The sequence below is a fragment of the Planococcus citri genome, chromosome 2 (genome assembly GCF_950023065.1).
Source record: "Planococcus citri chromosome 2, ihPlaCitr1.1, whole genome shotgun sequence".
In the NCBI taxonomy this organism is placed as follows: domain Eukaryota; kingdom Metazoa; phylum Arthropoda; class Insecta; order Hemiptera; family Pseudococcidae; genus Planococcus; species Planococcus citri.
Window position 1 is genome coordinate 13,179,332 of NC_088678.1, and position 20,622 is coordinate 13,199,953.

General features: G+C 33.6%; 1 protein-coding gene across 3 annotated transcripts in view; it reads right to left on the reverse strand.

Annotated features, from left to right (window-relative positions):
- Positions 1-966: 966 nt before the first annotated feature.
- Positions 967-20,622, reverse strand: part of LOC135834738 (uncharacterized) — a 136,148-nt gene continuing 116,492 nt past the window's right edge. For all 3 annotated transcript variants that reach the window (XM_065348707.1, XM_065348708.1, XM_065348706.1), the window contains exons 2-4: positions 1,481-1,741; positions 1,222-1,391; positions 967-1,156 (exon numbers count right to left, since the gene is read on the reverse strand). In XM_065348707.1, coding sequence (XP_065204779.1) covers positions 1,135-1,156; positions 1,222-1,391; positions 1,481-1,705 — 417 coding nt within the window. In that variant the 5' untranslated portion in view covers positions 1,706-1,741 and the 3' untranslated portion in view covers positions 967-1,134. The remainder of the gene's footprint in view (positions 1,157-1,221; positions 1,392-1,480; positions 1,742-20,622) is intronic.

Consider the following 20,622-nt stretch of genomic DNA (forward strand, 5'->3'; position numbering starts at 1 on the left):
TATGGAAATTTTTTCAGAATTTTAAATGGTAGCTCCCACTTACAGCGCTATTTTGAAATTTGAATTTTCAATTCGAAAGTTCAACTTTCAAATTTTGAAAATTTCAAAATGCTTAAAAAGTTCAAAATTCAATACCCTTTCGAACTGTGAAATCAGATTTGATCAAGGTATCGTAGTTTTTGAGGAATGCGCTGCTGAAGTTGAGTACCTCGAGACAATGTGAAAATAATGGAAGCCCCCCCACCCAACATCTGAGGGGGCTGGGACCAAACTGATTGCAGGTTTCTTATCTACTGGGTGGGTAGATATTGTAAAAAAAATTTGAGCGAAATCGAAAGACATGACTCAAAAACGTTGGTCGAATTGACATGGAATGACCAAAATGAAGTTGCCTATTTTGGATTTTCACAGACTTTTTTCTCCGCTATTTAGACTTGAAACATCGCAGTAAATCGATTTCGCATGAACGAAGTTGCATTGATTGATATTACTCATATTCAGTACGATCAGTTCAGACTTTAGAGCAAGTCAATTTGGTTTTAGCAAATTTCATCAAGTCAAAATCAATACCATAAACGTTCATTATTTATTCCCATTTTTCATCACCAAACGAATAAAATGCCAGTTTGGTCGAATCGATAACGCTGGTTCCTGGTTCTCAAAGTTATTTTCATTTTAATTGTTTTGCGCTCAAGTTTCAGTGCAACTTTAGTCTGGACAGTTTTGTAAAAATTACTTCAAGTATTCTAAAACAAGAAAACCGTAAACGTTCATCGTTCACGAAAAAACTAAAAATCACCAAAATTTGATACGAAAATGGCAGAAAGTTGATAAAATATAGCAAAAAAATATAAGGTAGGTATAATATTCAAAATACGCCAAAGTATTACAAAAAAAAAAAAAAAAAAAAATTGGCACCAAAATTAATTAATGCCAAAGGAAAAACAAAAAACAAAAAATCTAGTAAAAAAGTTACAAAAAAAACTTTTAATTCGATAAAATTCCATAAAAAATGTTTAAAAAATAGTGATGTAAGTTAATAAAATTGTTAAAAATTACAAATAAATTGATGTAATTTTAATGGAGAACAAAATAAACTTCTGATAGGTACATAGTAACGATGTTGTATCGTCATTAGTCTAGAATATTCTCCCAACTGAAATTAAAAACAATGATTAGGTTGACTTTTATAAAACAAAAAATAATGAAAAAAAGTCTTACGCTCTTCGTAAGCTGGAGTGCAACCTCTTCATCTCAACACGTAATTTCTTCGCGTCTTTCTCGACACTGGATTGATCTAGATTTAAAGATAGGAATGCTCCGAAACCATAATATGATGACGATGACGCCACATCTGCACGATACGCATTGTCATCCGGATGCGGAAGACGCTAAAATAAAATCTATAGGTTGATAACTGGGTAAATATTTACAAATTAAATTACCTATGAAGCTGAAATGTGAGGTAAGCACTTCTTACAGTTAACTCAAAGCTGTGCTTATCAGTCCTCGATGTAAATTCGAACGGAGTATTCAAGCCAAAGGCTCTACGTTTAAATTTATCATCATCGACCTTGATGAATCCCATCATCTTTAAATACCACTGGACGATAATTTGTGCAATGTCTCTCGTCAACAACTTTTTCTTCGCATTTTCTTGTTGCAAACCTCGTAACAGTCCCATTAAATCCATATCGTCGTCCATTACCGTGTCACTGTCGGTATCAGTCAGGTTCTATCTCTGCAACAAAAAAAAAATCAGAGAATTAAGTCAACATGACTAAAAAGAGCGATTTTCGAATCCTCCAGAATTTAAAAAGGCCAAACCCAGAAGATGTAGAAATTGATTTGGCCACCTATTTGAAATTGGAGTGAATGACTTGATCTTGTCTGAAACTTGCCCCCCCCCCTCCCACTAAATTTTATTATATTGAGGAAATCTGGAGTATTCAGCATAATTGTCAACTTCTCCCAAATTTTTAAACTTTTCCAAAATGTGTGAAATTAATTCGAGCAGCCAAAAATCAGGGGTTTCCAGTATGTCAACCAATAGCCAGCCAATTACCAGCTTTATTTTGAAGTATCTGACACAACAGAAAAGAACCAGCCATTTGAGTAACACAGTTACTACGTTTCCAATTTAGGATTCATGGCATTCTGTGTGTATGGGACAATTCACGACAACTCCACCAGAGTGCGTATCTTTGGTGGGGACTTCCCAATACCTAGTACATTTTTTTCCTGAAAATGCTCCACATTTAAAAAAAAGATACCTACATAATTGCATACCTAAGCATATATCCACAAAAATATATACCTAATAAGAGGAAAAGAAAAGATAAACAAATTTGGTGTTTGTGGCAATCAAATTTCCAGGAGTTGTTTAATTCAAAAACAATGTTTTCCAAAATTTAGGTCCAAAAAAGTGTACAAAATGGGCGATAATTCTACTTGAAAATTAAAATTGCACAAAATTCTCAAAAAAATGATGGAGCTTTGAAATCTGAGTTATCTAATTCCTTGGAGTTTTTTTTTTGAGTCCAAATGCCAGAAGATGGTCATTCGAAATTTTCCTATTTGCCATTGGAATAAGCCTGATGAAATTATAAGGTGCAATAAAAAATCTGAAGTTTCCATTTCTGGGTTTATTTTCATTTTATCTTAAACTAAACACTTGATTTTTGGGGAGAGAAATAGGAAAAAAATTGAAAATTTTTAATTTGGCGAATAAAGCATCAAAATTGATGTTTTTCGACCTCCTAGCACACTGTAAACTTAAAGACGAATAGTAGGACTTTCTAGCTATGCGTTTTTCATTGTCAATACGGCGCCATCTAACACTCGCATAAGGTACCTAATTAAAAAAATCAAATAGGCCTACCCACGAGCTACATAATTTGCATATTTTTGTCATTAGCCTGACTCAGGTGAGAAAACGACCTGAAATCGCAAATATAGGCAAAAAAACTGTCTGAGCCAGGCAAAATGTCAGCTCGGGCAGTTGTGGTCAATTCTCGACCTCTCAAAAAAATTTACTAACATTGGAGCCAATTTTCAAGTAGTCTGAGGATGGCATGAAAACACCCCCCCCCCCCCAAAATGTGAATTTGGAGGTAACTTTAATTCCTTCTCCTCTCTCCTTCGAACCCGACAGACTACAGAAAACCCTTTATGTGCTCAAAAGCTATCATTTAGAAGTAGGTAGGGGAAAGTCGGGTAAGTTGGCGACTGGGCTAAGTTGACGAATTGCAAATATCTGCCACAAAAATGTAGATAGCGGCACCAAATTTTGATATGTGATGCACCTTGCATGTACACAGACCTTGGTGAAGTATATTTTTGAAAAAATCCACACCAAAAAAAGTAAATACGGAAAAACGTGTTTTCATATATGTTGATGTAATTTTCAAGGGATAAAAAATAAGGTTTCATGAAAATATTTATTTTAAAAAAGTTATTCTTAGGTGATCAAATCAAATAGACAAGCATTACGTTCAGTTTGCTGCAATTTCCATGTAATTACATGCAAATTTGAATGAGAAAAAAAATTTCAAAATTTTTTTTGCATATCGGGTAAGTTGGCGAAATTGTATTAGTGAATTTTTTCAGTAAGTTCTACAGTTTCATTATGTCGCTAGTTATAAACAAATGACCACTAATAAATATGACAGTAATATTTCCGCAGTTGGCCCTTAAATTTTGACAAAATCTCAAAAATTGTGTGATCTAGGAGAGAATTGATTGATTTGGTGGAGGGTAAGTTGGCGAATTACAAATAGGTATCTCTCAAAAAAAATTTGATAGCGTTGACTTTGTATGCATGATTCATCTCGCATGTACACTTAATGTTTTAATCCTTTTAATGTGTTATCATTCCTTTTCATGACTTTTTTGGACACTTTTTTCAACATTCGCCAACTTGCCCTCGAACATTCGCCAACTTATCCGACATCGCGGGTAAGTTGGCGAATTTGAGTTCTTGTACAATTTTGAAAATTTTGATATGAAAAAAAAATTGTTAGATCCTATTTTGATGGGATAGAGATAGCCAAAGGTTGGGGCTACCATTTGCTGTCGAAAAATTTGTCGTACGTGTTGTAGAAAATGAGATGCAGTCATCCAAACCTTAAGGTCGTCAACTTACCCGCCTTTCCCCTAATGGAATTGAAATCTACAATGATCTTTAAAAAATTCCAATTTTTTATGAATTTGTCTTTCTTACAACCGCAATATAATACACCATTACATGCAAATAATGTACTCTAAACTTTGAATAAACAAAATCACATTATGTTTTGTGGTAACTAGGGTTATGTGATATACTACTATGCCGTACGTGGTATGTTTAGGGCGCACCCACATGGTAACACTGCGTTGCACTAAGGCAACACTGCGTCGCGTTCTCGTCAGCTAGCCATACGAGCCAAGCAACGAGAGTAGCGATCGTCAGTAACGTATTCGAGTGCACGCGGGTATGTTATTCATAGTCAATCGGTTAATGCAGTCATTTAGTATATAAGTTTTATTCTCGAGTATTAAGTGTAGTGTTAATTATTTCATTTAGTTTTAATTAGGTTACTTATTTATAAGGTCGATGCACTCACGATGTCGTCGGAGTGAGGCGAGAAGGATTGATGATCTACTCGCCGCCATCACAGTTAGAATACGTCGACGAACGTACGGGAATCTCCACTGAGGGATACCTTATGACCACCCCCTCGCCAATGTGCGAATGAAACCTCGCTAATGTGCGAAAGGTGCATCGAGTTGACACTTATTCTACATCGACGTATGTAAATGTAAGTAACCATTTGTCATGTTAACCCCTTTCATCTACACCAACGTGTGTAATTGAATAAGTCATGTAAAGTGTTGTTAAACTCATGCTCATTATATATTTCTTTGTGTACAACTGTAGTTATTTATGGTGAGTGTGAACATCTGTTAAGAGTGTAAAATGCAACCTTTCCTACCTCACGCCCTAGCCGAGCATTTGAGGTATTCTGGTAAGTATTTCGTAGAAAGACTTTAAGGAATATTTCTAGGAAACAACACAACATCATGAATTATGGTATCTCCACCTATCATGCTTTAAGTCATTATTACCTCTTACAGTTAAACAAAATTGGGAATTTTTGGGACAAGGAATGACAGTTTTGTATGAGTGGATGTGGAAAATTCATATAGGAAGAAGATAGGTGGATGATATAAGAATGAGACTATGGGTAAATAGGATTGTTACGTAGGAAATTTAAACCTCCTAGAAACCACATTACTAACTATGTATATCAGAGATCATCTAAAATAAAAAATCTTTGTCACACAGAAATAAAATGATTTTGTAAAATAATCAAGAAGGTACGAGTAAAGCTCGTGAGTAAATTTATTTCAAAGTATTTTGTACAACGTATGATTCATTATATGTGACATGCTCTACGAGAATCGACCTTAGGTCAAAAGAAAGGTTTTCAAGTTAATGAGCGATTATTATAGAAAAAAAGACGCTCTTTCCAATGGCACAAACCGCAACTTCCTATCTCTTTTACTTTCCTCGGAAATCGACCCCAAAGTTGAGGGGTAGGGCCAAAATCAACTCAAAATTCATTTTTTTTATTTTTTATGATTTTGGCACTAAAAAATAACCTAATTTGCATACAAACACTTATCAAGCCCCATTCGTGTATTTCACTTCATAAAAACTATTAATTTTTTAAAAGAATAAAAAGTAGAATAAATTTTATTTTCAGTGAAAAATTTGCTTGCAAAAATATTAAAATAAAAAAAACAACTGAAAAAAATTTTAAAAAAATTGTTGGTTTAGGGGGGATTTGAACTTGGTACCTCCCGCGTGATAGTCCATCAGCTGCGCCACGCGGCTAGCGTGGCAACATAGGAACAAGCGGTTATGACTGGTTTACACGAACAGTCACAGAGCTAAAGGGGACCTAGACAAAACTACTGGAGACGTTTCTGTTGCATACCTACCCAAGAATAAGGCAAAAACACACTTCAAAACTTTAAATGCATGTTTCTCAAAACACATTTTTTTACCTAAGGTCGATTCTCGTACAGCACGTCACATATTTCGCTGGTAGTTCCAAGAAGGGGTTCAAGTCATCTCATAATCGAGATATATCATCAAATTTAGAAAGTAGGTAAAACCTACAGGGTGCCCAGAAATATCGAGCACCCCTAAAAAAAGTTTGCTACTAAAATACTTTGGTTGGTCACAGTGAATGATAATAATGATAGCACATGATTGGTTGTTGGGCTGGAGAGATAACATTCCACCAATCATATGCATCTATTTCACGTTGCCAACCTATATTTTTAATGAAAAACTTTCCTTGGGGTGCTCGATATTTCTGGGCACCCTGTATCTGCGATTTATAATCAAATCATATCGAGGAAATTAATCTAAAAATAAAGTTTATAATGAGACTAATTCATATTTACAAGTAGGTATTTCTAGTTGCTATATAATCATAGCATATCTAACCTAAAAGGGGACTTGTTAATTCTCACCACATTTCGAACACCAGCACCTCTATGCTTCGGCTTTAGGCAGCCATATCAGGATCCATATCGAAGAGAGAAATATATCACACTATCCCCGACTCAGTAATTCAATAAAAAGGAAAGTCAATTCATTTCAAATCATTATAATATCAAGATATTACGACAGTTGACATTAGGAAAAAAAAATCAAGAAATTAAAGGTAGATCAAAAAATATCAAAAACGCGAAGAACGCACAAAACATACATCTAGTTATATCAGAGGAAAAATCATAAGTTGATAGGCTCATCTTCAACATATTCAAACTTCAAAGTATTCACAGACAAGACCTACAACGAGGTCTAGTAGCCATTTTCTTAACCTAGTAGGATCCTATCTAAGTAGCAAAATAACTAGACGGTATCTATACTACATACAGTTTATAATTATTTTCTGAGGTTGATCTTGATTCGACGAATCACACAATGAATAAAATTACATACATACAAAGCTTATAAAATTACAAGTTTACAACACCTAAATACTTGCATAAAATGTTTAGAAATATTGCAGTAATACTTACAATAAATTGAAGAGTTCTTTTCCAAAATGGGTTAGGTAATTTTTTTATTTGGAGAAAGGTGACCATCCTGGGAATGTAATGTAAAATTTTCACATTACATTCCCTGGAGCGGAAACTTTTTTTTTGTTTTCCTAAACGAGGAAAAAAATGACTATGACTCACTTTGGAAAAGAGCTCTTTGATGGAAGTAACTAAATATACATAGATAGCAGTAATTTCAAATTCAAAAAAAAGTCATTATAAATTACCATAAAAATAGGTAAGTAAGTAAGTAAACTGCGTATTCAACTCAATCTTAAGAAATAAAACACGAAGAGTACAGCATGAATGAGCCAATGAATGAAATCTTGTTTGAAAACTAAATCACTACAGAGAGGTCACATGTCTATAAAACCTGTCAAGCTGACCCTAAGGGAATCTCTTGAGATATCCGCCTCCAATTTGAACGGAACTGCGATTTTTTTTTTTTTAATTTCATTTCATTTTAACATTACACAGCAACTCATACATAAATTAATGACACCCCATGCAGTGGGCGAGAGGGCCAGCATGGTCTGAAACCCTCAAAAGCTGCCCAACTTCATAGTCACGCCTTCTGGAGCAAATTCAAAATTCTGGAGAAATTGAAAAATCGTGCTGGAGGCTCCAGAATGGCTGGAATCTGGAAATGGTGAAATTTGAATTTGGGGAATTAAGTAATATCAGTTTTAAGACTTATTTTGATAATTTTTACTGATCAAGTATGTACTTTTTTTTAAAAGCATAGCATAGGTAAATCACCAAAAACAGTCAATTTGGAATTTTCAAACGTTTGCTAAAAAGCGAAAGATAAAGTTGGGCAGCTGAAAATTTGGTTTTGGGGGTATTACACCATGCTCTTTCCAAAAATTGTGGTTGTGTTCAAATCGGAGGTGGGCGCCTCAAGAGGTTCCCTTGCGAGCTATCCACTAAAAGACCTTCAGGCATAGGTTTACTAGCTAGATTCCGAAGTCAAGCTCAGCTTGAATTTCTCAACTTCCTCCTCACTACCCAAACACCACAATAAAAATCTACTCGACCACTCCAACAGACGTGAATCACGTGGACTCATTCCATCTGAAGACAAACGTTCTTTTAATGAATCCATCATATGTATTTTGATCTGCAGTAAAGTCTCTTCTCTCAAATCAAACATGTCGATGAATTCCATCACTTCATATAGACAGCAAAATGAACGAGCATAGTCTGACAAACAAGATTGCACTGCAGAAGACAACATAAGTTGATTTTTAAAGTCATTGGATAGATCAACATTGTTATACGCATCATTGACAAATTCATCAAAGCCTTTCGGATTTCGAACAATTATACAATTAAAGTAACAATCTCCAGTGAAAAAAGCCAACTGGAGTATTTGCTGTTTGAAATTTCTCACCGCATTTATGTCAGACTCAGACCATAAGAAATCTATAAATTTATTTAATTTACCAAAATTCGAACGTAGTAATAATGAAACACAGAAGCAATGTACTTTTGTGTTCGTTGCCATGACTGTTTCTTTAAATTGAGTAATCTCGCGTTCATTTTGAAAACAAAGTTTCATCATTCGTTGCAAATGCTCGCTCCGAAACTCCAAAATCAAATGATGCCAGCATTTATGCCAGAATGAGCTTCTTTCTTTGAAACTTGCATCGTACACAATCATGAATATCAACTCGAAGTCGTTCGAGTATAATTGAAAATCATGAATAACAGAACATCTTTTTATGAATAACTCGCTGTTAGATGAAATGGCTCTGATTGCAGATTGTTTAAAATTATCTGGAACGCTGTTCCATATTTCACTGCACAAAAATACCAGACTGGTGAGATCGCGTTCCACCCCAACATACCTCCATTTCATAAAAGTAACCTCAGTTAACAACATTTTCTCAACAAGATTGCTAAAATCATGTTCGCTCGTAAAATTTCTAACGCGCATCCATGTCTTCAATACAAACTCTTCATCACTGCACCCAATTTCCAACATGCGCTGCACAATCCCACTACATTTCTCACTGACAATTGTTGTAAGCTGTTGATCATTCAGTTTTGGTAAAATATGCCTGACGAAACTTTCTTTAAAACATATAAAAAAACGAGTAGCTTTCTTCATTTGATTTTCCGAAGACATACGATTCCAAAAATATTTCGATGCTCTATGACTTCCACTAGAAGAGCACCATCCAAACATTATTTCATCAACAGAATCATTCCCGCTGTTTTTTATCTTATCCAACAAACAAATATTTCTGAGATGGCAAATCCAGTAATATAATTCTGGGCTTTCATAACACTTGATATTAAACCTCGACTCATATTTTTTTGATACAAGTGGCCACATTTCTTTGATGTCGTCTTCGTAAAAATACATACAAGCAATGGCGAACCTTTCAGTAATATCAAACCTTTGACATTGCATCATGCGTTTGGCAGTGCGATCATAATTTATAACACCGTTAAATGTAACATCGTTATTATCGCAAACAAAATCATCAAAGTATTTTAACACATCTCTGTAAGACTGATGATTACAAAAGGAATGAAATATTCTTGTATGATGACCTCTTGCCCAGAAGCTCAATGAAGAGCCAAACTTCTTGGCATATTTTTCAATCATGTGATAGATATTTGGTGGTAAACTAGGCAAGTAAGTTTCCAATGAAATGATATGGTGGCGTGGATCAAAGTTTTCCCAGGTATCGCTTCTTCTACATAATTTATTTAATTCATTACGCCATATTTCCAGAGTAACAGCGATCGCAGCCAATTCTTTCAGCTTTTGTGGATTTGGTTGAAAGATATCATACACCTTAGAAGTGATTTCAGCCATTTTCAGAGAAGTAGCTTGACTTCAAGGGAACCTAGAATTGTAGGTAATTATATCAGATTAGTGCAACGAGGGGACCAATTAACATGGCACAGGTAAGTTTCTAAGTTACGAGAATACGGTCGCATGCACAGAATAAAAATGAATTCTATTTGATTTGGGCCGTTCCAAAAAGAATGTAAATTTCAAAAAAAATTTATTCTTGAGGAAAGTCAACAGTACCTACTTGAAAATGGAAACGTCAAAAGTACCCATCTACAAAGCATTTGATCAAAAACGATCATGATTTATTTTGAATTTGAACAACAAAACTGTGTTCTGTGGTCAAATTTTCAGAAAGCTTTGCTTTTTTGTTTCACATTTTCCAAAAAGTAGGTAGATACCTAATCAGTTGCTTACCAAAATTTTGAAAAATTTTACTTTTCAACTTTCTTCTCAAGATTATGACAAAAAATCTAGAACTCCTACTCTTTTGTGAAAACTTGACTTAGGTACCTGCTTTTTTTTGTATGAATTATTGTATCAATAAGGTCATCAAAAAATCTTCCTTTTTTTTGTCCAAAATCAAAAATAATTCAACTTGTTTGTATGAACTGAAACTGTTGAAAATTAAAAAAACAGATTTTTTGGCAAAATTTTGCCATAAGTTTTTTTTTACTTTTTTAAAAATTAAAACTGCAAAAATTGCAAAAAAAAACTGTTGTTGCGGCCAAAATTTTAAGAAAGTATGAATTTTTACATGAAAGTAAGCTTTTTGTCACAAAAAATTAGTTTTTTGTTGTCAAATCATTTTAAAAATGTGATTTTTCAAATTAGCTCTGTGTTATGCTTAAATTTATAAATTGTTGAAATCTCGCTTTTCTGCCAGTAATCGCTAAACATTCTCACTCAAATGTCAACATTTCCAAAAAAGTCTTGATTTATTGCCATACCTTAAAGCTGCAAAATCATCTCACTTTTTGCCTTTTGGATAAAAATGTGAAAATATCTTTTTTCTTGCCAGTAATTGGCAATATTGAAAAACTTTGAAAAATTGCTCAATGAAAATATCATTGAAATGATTTTTTTTTTTTTTTGGTGAAACAACCAAAATCTGATGAAATATCTCGAAACATTTAAAAAAACCAGATCGTTGATAATCGTTGCAAATTAATTTTTCAAAACTGCACAAAATGTACAAAAAAAACATCAAAATTGGTGTGAAAATCGTCAATGATTACCTACTTCAAGTCAAAGTTACAAAATTCAAGTAAAATTGATCAAATCTTTGCTCAAAAGTCAGAACTGTAATAATTTGTGAAAATGAATAAAATTTTAAACAAAAACAAAACACTACCAACTGCACTACAAAAACCAGAAAGTGAAAAAAAAACAGAAAAAAATTTGTAATTATAACCGGTTTTTAACCGCAATTTTTGAGGTTAAGGTTACGGTTAAGGTAATTAAATTTTGGAATAAAGGTTAAGGTTATTGGTTAAGGTTACTCAGATTTAAATACGGGAATTTTCTCGGTCAAGGTTACATGGTTTTTTACCATTTTTTCTGGTTATTTCCCGAATTAAGGTTATGGTTAAAAACTAGTTAACATCGCTGGATAACTGAAAGCGTTATAACAAGCTTTTACTGTAGATGTCACAAAGGGAATGCAGGTGCTGAGGGAAGAACCAGGCAGGAAGCCCCACCAAGTGGAGAATATCTGAAATATGGACTGTGGAAGACACTTAACAGATTGAGGAGCGGAGTCACATGATCTAAGTACAACCTTCATAGATGGCAGTTGGCTGATGATGATCTGTGTGAATGCGGCGATGTTCATCCTGACTAGCACTTATTTGAGTGTGAATTATCAGGAAAAATCAATCCTGGAAAATTAAATGGGGCACTTGATGATGACACAGTTAAATTCCTCAAGTATTGGCTGGAGAAAGGTATTTAGATTTAGATTGAGTGTTTTTTTCATGTTGAGTTAGTCACGCTGATGAGATATGAGAAAAAAAAACGGAAAGTCATGCACACATTTTTTTACTGGGAAGGAATTTGTGCATTTTGAAGTAAATGTTGATCCATCCACATCCGTCACTTTTGGTTTTAGATACTACATGTTAATGTGAATTTTGACCCTATTTTGACCCAATTATTGACCAATGCTGATCAACATTTATATTGACAGTTGGTTTGACATTGGGTCAAAATTTGCATCGACATGCAGGATCCAAATGTGACGGATGTGGATGGACCAAAATTTGCATCAACATGTTTGTCGATATCCTGCTACGGAAAAATTGAAAATTAATAATTTCAAAAATAGAAAATTTATTTTTCCAAAAAAGATTTTTTGAAGGTGGCCATTGCTCATGCTGAAAGCAGGATCAATGTGGAGGCCACCTCCGAGAGGTATAGACAGAAAGTCTATACAAAATGAGAAGTTGAACATTAACTCCTTATATTGAAGAAGTGCGCAATACTATAGAGAACTGAACAAATACATTTTCATGTCGACAACATGTGGATGTTAAAATACATCCACAATATCAATGTGATTTTCAAAGTTTGAGAAATCTTTGAAAATTTGGTCGAGGTTGGTGTCGCTGTTGATGTATTTGTGGACCATCAACTTTCACATCGACATATCATTGACAACTTCAAACTATGAAAAAATGAATAATTTTGTAAATGCCGTCAAAAATTTGTTCTTTTCTTCAAACAACATGATATTTTAAATAATTGTTAAGCAAACTTTTAAACTCTGAAACAAAATTTCAATTCTGAAAAATTGGTCGACAATCGACAATGTACTTGTGGACATAAATTTTTCGAGCATCAAATTTTACATAAACATGTCGACATCAAATGTCGAAGTCGAGATATCAGAAATAATGAAAAATTTTCAAAATTTTTTACTAGGTAACCTGGCTTGTTTACAGACAGAAAATTCCTACTAAATAACTACCTACTTGATCACTTTTCTACTTATCATTGTATTGGAAAAAAACATGGTTGATGCAAATGTTGATGTCGACAATTGTTGTGCTGGAAAAGAATAATTTTTTGGAGCAAATCATAACGGGAGACAAAATCTGGATCCTTTTAAGTAACATCTGAGTGGTCAGAAGTTTGATTGTGATGACCTGATGAGGAGCTGCAGACAGAGTTCATGGAATTAGTTTGTCTGAAATCAGCGTGTACAGGTTTTTGAAATTCCTCATTTTTTGCAAATGGGGAAATTAAAAGTAGAGAATTATTTTCTCACCTAAGGTAACAAGTTAACAACTTTGGAGGGTGGATGGGTGGAAGGTGAAAAAAGGTGCAATGTTGGCAAAAAATTGGATTTTTCTCACACGGGTAGAAAACAAAACGTTTTGAAAATTTTGTCAAAAAATTATAGGACTTTTCTGGTATGCAGTTCTGGCAGAAACGAAAACTTTTTGAAAATTTTGGATAAAATTGAAAATATTGGAAAAAATAGAAATTTTTTTACAATTATAGCAAATCAAAGAATTTTTTGAAAATGCATGCAAAAAATTGAACCTTTTTCCTTGCGATTTTGGTGAAAAATATTTTTCTTCCACACAAAAAGAAATTCCCTCAGTTCTTTTCAAAGTGGCTTTCGGAAAAAAAGATCTACTCTGGACCATCTTTTTAGTCTTACACAGGAAATCAATACTGCCTTTCAAAATAAAGAATTTGTACTCTCAGTCTTCTTTGATCTTGAAAAAGCTTTTGACAAAGCATGGAGATACCAAATACTTCAAAAAATACATTCTATAGGGATTTGAGGGCATTTAGCTTACTTTATTCAAAACTTTTTATCAAATTGTACCTTTAGAGTCAGAATTGAAAATACATACTCTGAACTTTTTGATATTGAAAATGGAGTCCCTCAAGGCTCTGTGCTTAGCACCATACTACATATTTATACTCCTAATTGATGATATCTGTAGTATTATTCCTCAACCTCTTTCCTTAAGAATTTTTGCAGATGATATAAACATTTCTGTACGTTCAAATAACATCAAACTAGCCTCAGAAATGATCCAAAAAACTCTAAATTGTATCGAAAAATGGGCTGAAACAAATGGACAAACATTTTCTGAATCTAAAACTCACTGTATACTTTTTACCAAGAGAAATAAAACCTACCCAGAACCCATCCTTGAATTCAAAGGACATCCTTTAGTTTTTAAGCCAACTACCAAATTCCTTGGACTTACTTTTGATAAAAAACTTACTTGGACGCCTCATTTTCTCAACATAAAAGCTCAAATTAACAAACGTCTAAATTTACTAAAAATTGTTAAAATCCAAAGTATAACCCATCACGGCAACTATTGCTTCACTTGTACAAAGCTCTAATACGTAGTAAAATTGAATAATATGGAAGTCCATGCTTTACAAACCTGTCAAATAAAACTACTAACATTCTCAAAACTGTTCAAAATTCTTCCTTGCGCATCTGCATAGCTGCTCTCTATTCGTCTCCAATTGATAGAATTCATTGTGAAGCTGCAGAGCTTCCTCCTGATTTTAGGAAAATTCTCATGACAAACAAATTCTTGACAACTGTTGCAAATAATCCATCTCACCCTCTTCAAAGGTCACTCAATGTCTACAGCTCTCAGCATTTCCTCCATACTTCAGGTCCAATCCCAGAATTTATCAAAAATATGAACAACCTACAAATTGATCTAAAAAACCTAATCCATCAACCAATATCTTATCCCCCTTGGTCTCTCAAACCTATACAGATGGAATTTTACTTAAGAAACTACCCAAAACATGATCACTCCCCATTATTAATCAAGAGTCATTACTTAGAACTGTTATCAAACTATACTGAGTATAACTTATGCTTCACAGATGGTTCAAAAATTTTTAATATTCATACTGGTTATGCTTACTCAATTAATGACAAAGTTCTCAGTTTCAAAATTCACAACTGTGCCTCAATTTTTACTGCTGAACTCACTGCCATAAAACATCGCCTAATAGATATAATTTCCATTCAATCAGAAAATAAAAAATTCTTAATCCAAAGCGACTCACTAAGTTCACTGCTATCCATTCAAAACATTTTTTCTGACCATCCCATAGTCCAAGACATACATAAGTCCCTTTTTAACCTCCAATATTATGATTACTCAATTAGCTTCATGTATGTTCCCAGCCACATAGGTATCACTGGAAATGAAACTGTTGATAGATTAGCAAAAACAGCCGCTGCCCCCTCCCCTCTTGCCTCTCTCACTCCTGATGACATTAAATCTCTAATCACTCACAACACATTTACTAACGGGCAGAACTTTTGGTCACAACAAACTTCAAACAAACTCTTCCAACATAAAAAAACTATCCTCCCCTGGAAAAATCTAGGCCACCTGAACAGAAAAGAAGAAATCCTGATTACTACATATAGACTAAGAATAGGCCACACGAAAATTACTCATAACCACTTATACCAAAAAGAACCAAAACCCTCATGCCATGAATTTTGCAGAAACGAACCCACATCCATCCAACACATACTTTTCAACTGTCCCCAACTAAAACAAAACAGACTTACACTACAGATAAAAGAAAACCCACCTACTATCCCTAACGAACCCTCAGAAATTCAAAAAATCATCTCCCTAACAAAAAACATCAACCTCACCAACCAAATCTACCCCCCCCCCCTTACGGGTGTAATAATCTTGTAATTATAAACACCCCAAAAAAGAAAAAAAAAAAAAAAAAAAGAAAAAGAAAATGGGACTCGTTTACAACTATGGCAAAAGTAGGTATAACAGGATCGTTTTTTCTTCTTTTTTAATCCGCACCAGGTGGTGAGGGGTAATTAATTAATAAAATTATTTACAACTTGAGCCTATAGTATCAATTGTTAATTGGCAAATTTGGAGGAACAGTAGGCCTAGGTCTAGGTACTTTTCAAAGATTTTGACAAACTTAAAATGGAACTTTCTGACAATTTCAAAAAAAAAAAAACAAAGAATTTTTTCCTCATTTAAAAGAGTTTTAGGCAGGGGTTTAATAGCTACGATTCCGTGGTAAAGCTCTGCTTGAATTTCCCAACTTCCTCCTCACTCCCCACACACCACAATAAAAATCTACTCGATACCTCCAGCAAACGTGAATCACGTGGACTAATGCCATCCAAAGACAAACGTTCTTTTAATGAATCCATCATATGTATTTTGATCTGTAGTAAAGTCTCTTCGCTCAAATCAAACATGTCAATGAATTTCATCACCTCATCTAGACAGCAAAATGAACGAGCATAGTCTGACAAACAAGATTGCACTGCAGGAGACAGCATAAGTTGATTTTTAAAGTCATTGGATAGATCAACATTGTTAAACGCATCGTTGACAAATTCATCAAAGCATTTCGGATTTCGGACAATTATAAAATTAAAGTAACAATCTTCAGTGAAAAAAGCTAACTGGAGTATTTGCTGTTTGAAATTTCTCGCTGCTCGTATATCAGACCATAAGAAATCTATAAATTTATTTAATTTACCAAAATTCGAACGAAGTAATAATGAAACACAGAAGCAATGTACTTTGGTATTCGTTGCCATGACTTTTTCTTTAAATTGAGTAATCTCCCATTCATTTTGAAAACAAAGTTTCATCATTCGTTGCAAATGTTTGCTGCGAATCTCCATAATCAAATGATGCCAGCAATTATGCCAGAATGAGCTTCTTTGTTTGAAACTGGCATCGTACATAATCGTGAATATGAACTCTACATCGTTTGAATATAATAAAAAATCATGAATAATAGAACCTCTTTTTTTGAATAACTTGCTGTCTGATAAAATGACTCTGATTGCAGATTGTTTAAAATTATTTGGAGCACAGTTCCATATTTCACGACACAAATATACTCGACTGTCGGGATCACGTTCTGGCACACCATATCCTTTTTTCCCCAACATACCCTCAGTTAACAACATTTTCTCAACGAGATTGATGAAATCACGTTCGCTCATATAATTTCTAATGCATATCCAAGTCCTTAAAATGAACTCTTCATGAAACCACCCAACTTCCAACAGAGGATGCACAATCTCACTGCATTTCTCACTGACAATTTGTGTGATCTGTTGATCCCCCAGTTTTGGAAAAATATACCTCATGAAAAATTCTTTATCATAACATCCAAAAAAACGGGTAGCTTTCTTCATTCGATTTTCCAAAGGCATACGATTCCAAAAATATTTCAATGGGTCTGATCTGCTGTAAGCAATGCTCTGGTCAAACATTATTTCATCAACAGATTCATTCATCCTGCTGTTGTTTCGTATAATATCCAATTCCATCATACTCGTATTTCTGAGACGACAAATCCAGTAATATAATTCTGGGCTATCAGAAAACTTGATATTAAACCTGGACTCATATTTTTTTGATACAAGTGGCCACATTTCTTTGATGTCGTCTTCGTAAAAATACATACAAGCAATGGCGAACCTTTCACTAATATCAAACCTTTGACATTGCATCATGCGTTTGGCAGTGCGATCATAATTTATAACACCGTTAAATGTAGCAATGTGAAAATCGCATACAAAATCATCAAAGTATTGTAACACATCTCTGTAAGACTGATGGTTACAAAAGGGATGAAATATTCTTGTATGATGAGCTTTTGCCCAGAAACTCAACGAAGAGCAAAACTTTTTGACATATTTTTTAAGCATGCGGTAGATATCAGATGGTAAACTAGGTAAGTAAGTTTTTAATGAAATAGTATGATGGAGTGGATCGAAGTTTTCCCAGGTATCGCTTCTTCTACATAATTTCTTCAATTCATTACGCCATATTTCCAGACAAACAGCGATCGCTGCCAATTCTTGCAGCTTTTGTGGATTTGGTTGAAAGATATCATACACCTTAGAAGCGATTTCAGCCATTTTTAGAGACGTCGCTCAACTTCAGTGAACCTAGAATTGCAGGTAATTATCGAATTAGTGCAACAAGGAGAGCAATGATTGCCATGGTGTGCGTTGTTCCCAGATTTGGAAAATCTACATCATTTGCGCGACTGGGGGAAGGGTTTTCATGAAACAGTGCAGACTTAGAAAAATTCTGCCCATAAATGAAAAATTTTTCGAAAAATTCTCAAAAAATCAATTTTCTCAAAATTGAGGACTGTTTTCTTGAAAAGGGAGCTACGTAGAACAATAAATTCTAATGTGGGAATGAGATACGTGTATCCAAAAAAAAAAAACTGATTAAGATTTATTCTCATTTTTAAAAAAAATTTTCAACTTGGTAGGGGGCTCCTTTTCACGTTTTTTCATGAGTAAAAATTCTGATACAAAAACAAAGAATTTTGAGAGATCGAATTTTTTGAAAAGGTTTTTTGATTTCATCAACTTGGGAGGGGCTACCGACATTACACACTTTTTTTTTGCAAATGGGAAAAATAAAAATAGGGAATTATTTTCTCACCCGAAGGAACCACGTTGGAGGATGGAAGGTGGAAAAATGCTAACTTTTGAAAATTTTGTCGAAAAACTGATGGTACTTTCCTGGGTAGCAGTTTTGGCAGAAACAAAACTTTTTGACAATCTTGACAAAAACAGAAACTTTTTGAAAATTTTGAAAAAAAACGAGATTTTTTTACAATTTTTGCAAAACAAAGAATTTTTTGAAAATTAACATGTTCGATATGAAAAATTAATTTTATCCTCAATAACCGATCGTGTTTAAAAACCGATTAATCGAAATCCAAAATCGATTCTTTTCCTATTTTCAATCTGATGTGATCAGTGTTGCAAGAGTGCTGGTTTCAGCACTCCGGAGGAGTGGTTTTTACTCCAAGCATTTTCATCATACTCCATACTCCACTCTTCACTCCTAGTTTTAAAATTTACTCATAATACTCACTCCTTACTCACTCCAACCAAACTTTCAACGCTCCTACTCCACTCCCACTCCACTCCTTACTCCTATTATTTTTCAGGAATTTCACCAAAATTTGATCGTACAGATGTTGAGTGATTGATTATATCCGTGAAGTGAAGGTATAAGATGGTAAAAGTATATCAATAATCAATAAAATAACATAACTGGCAATAACTAATGAGCAAAATGGTAAAATAACCAAATAAAAGAATTAAAAATACGCGAGTAATAGCAACATTTTGATGTAATTAGCCACAAAATTAGGGGGAAAAAGAGGAGTAAGGAGTTTTGATTTGGCAACACTCCAACTCCACTCCTACTCCTTTTCGAAACAGTGGGAATACTCCAGCATAGGAGTATGGCTCCACACCACAGCATGGAGTGCTCTTACTCCAAGCATATACTCCTCAAAAAATCTCACTCCTTGCACTCCTTACTCCTACTCTTACTCCACTCTTGCAACACTGGATGTGATCGATCATATTTGAAATTAAAAATCAGTTTTATCCTCAAAAATCGATCATGATTGAAAATCAATTTATTTTCGATTTTCGATCTGATATGATTTATCATGTTCGAAATGAAAAATCAATTTTATCCTTAAAAATCGATCATGATCGATAATCGATGAATCGAAATCCAAAATCGATTTATTTTTGCATTGCAATCTATTATGTTCGATATGAAAAATCAATTTTATCCTCAAAAACCGATCGTGTTCGAAAACCGATTAATCGAAATCCAAAATCGATTTTTTTCTATTTTTAATCTGATATGATCGATCATAATTATTTGAAATTGAAAATCAGGTTTATCCTCGGAAATCGATCATGATTGAGAATCGATTTATCAAACTTCAAAATCGATTTATTTTCGATTTTCGATCTAATATGATTTACCATGTTCGAAATTAAAAACCAATTTTATCCTAAAAAATCGATCATGATCGATAATCGATGAATCGAAATCCAAAATCGATTTATTTTTGCATTGCAATCTATTATGTTCGATATGAAAAATCAATTTTATCCTCAAAAACCGATCGTGTTCGAAAATCGATTAATCAAAATCCAAAATCGATTTTTTTTCTATTTTTTTTTTTTAATCTGATGTGATCAATCATACATGAAATTGAAAATCAGGTTTATCCTCAAAAATCGATCATGATTAAAAATCGATTTATCGAACTCTAAAATCGATTCATTTTCGATTTTCGATCTGATGTGATTTATCATGTTCGAAATGAAAAATCAATTTTATCCTTAAAAATCGATCATGATCGATGAATCGAAATCCAAAATCGATTTATTTTTGCATTGCAATCTATTATGTTCGATATGAAAAATCAATTTTATCCTCAAAAACCGATCGTGTTCGAAAATCGATTAATCAAAATCCAAAATCGATTTTTTTTCTATTTTTTTTTTCAATCTGATGTGATCGATCATATTTGAAATTGAAAATCAGGTTTATCCTCAAAAATCGATCATGATTGAAAATCGATTTACCGAACTTCAAAATCGATTCATTTTCGATTTTCGATCTGATGTGATTTATCATGTTCGAAATGAAAAATCAATTTTATCCTTAAAAATCGATCATGATCGATAATCGAAATCCAAAATCGATTTATTTTTTTTTTGCTTTGCAATCTGATATGTTCGATTAGAAAAATCAATTTTATCCTCAAAAACCGATCGTGTTGAAAAATCGATTAAACGAAATCCAAAATAGATTTTTTTTCTATTTTTAATCTGATGTCATCGATCATGTTTGAAATTG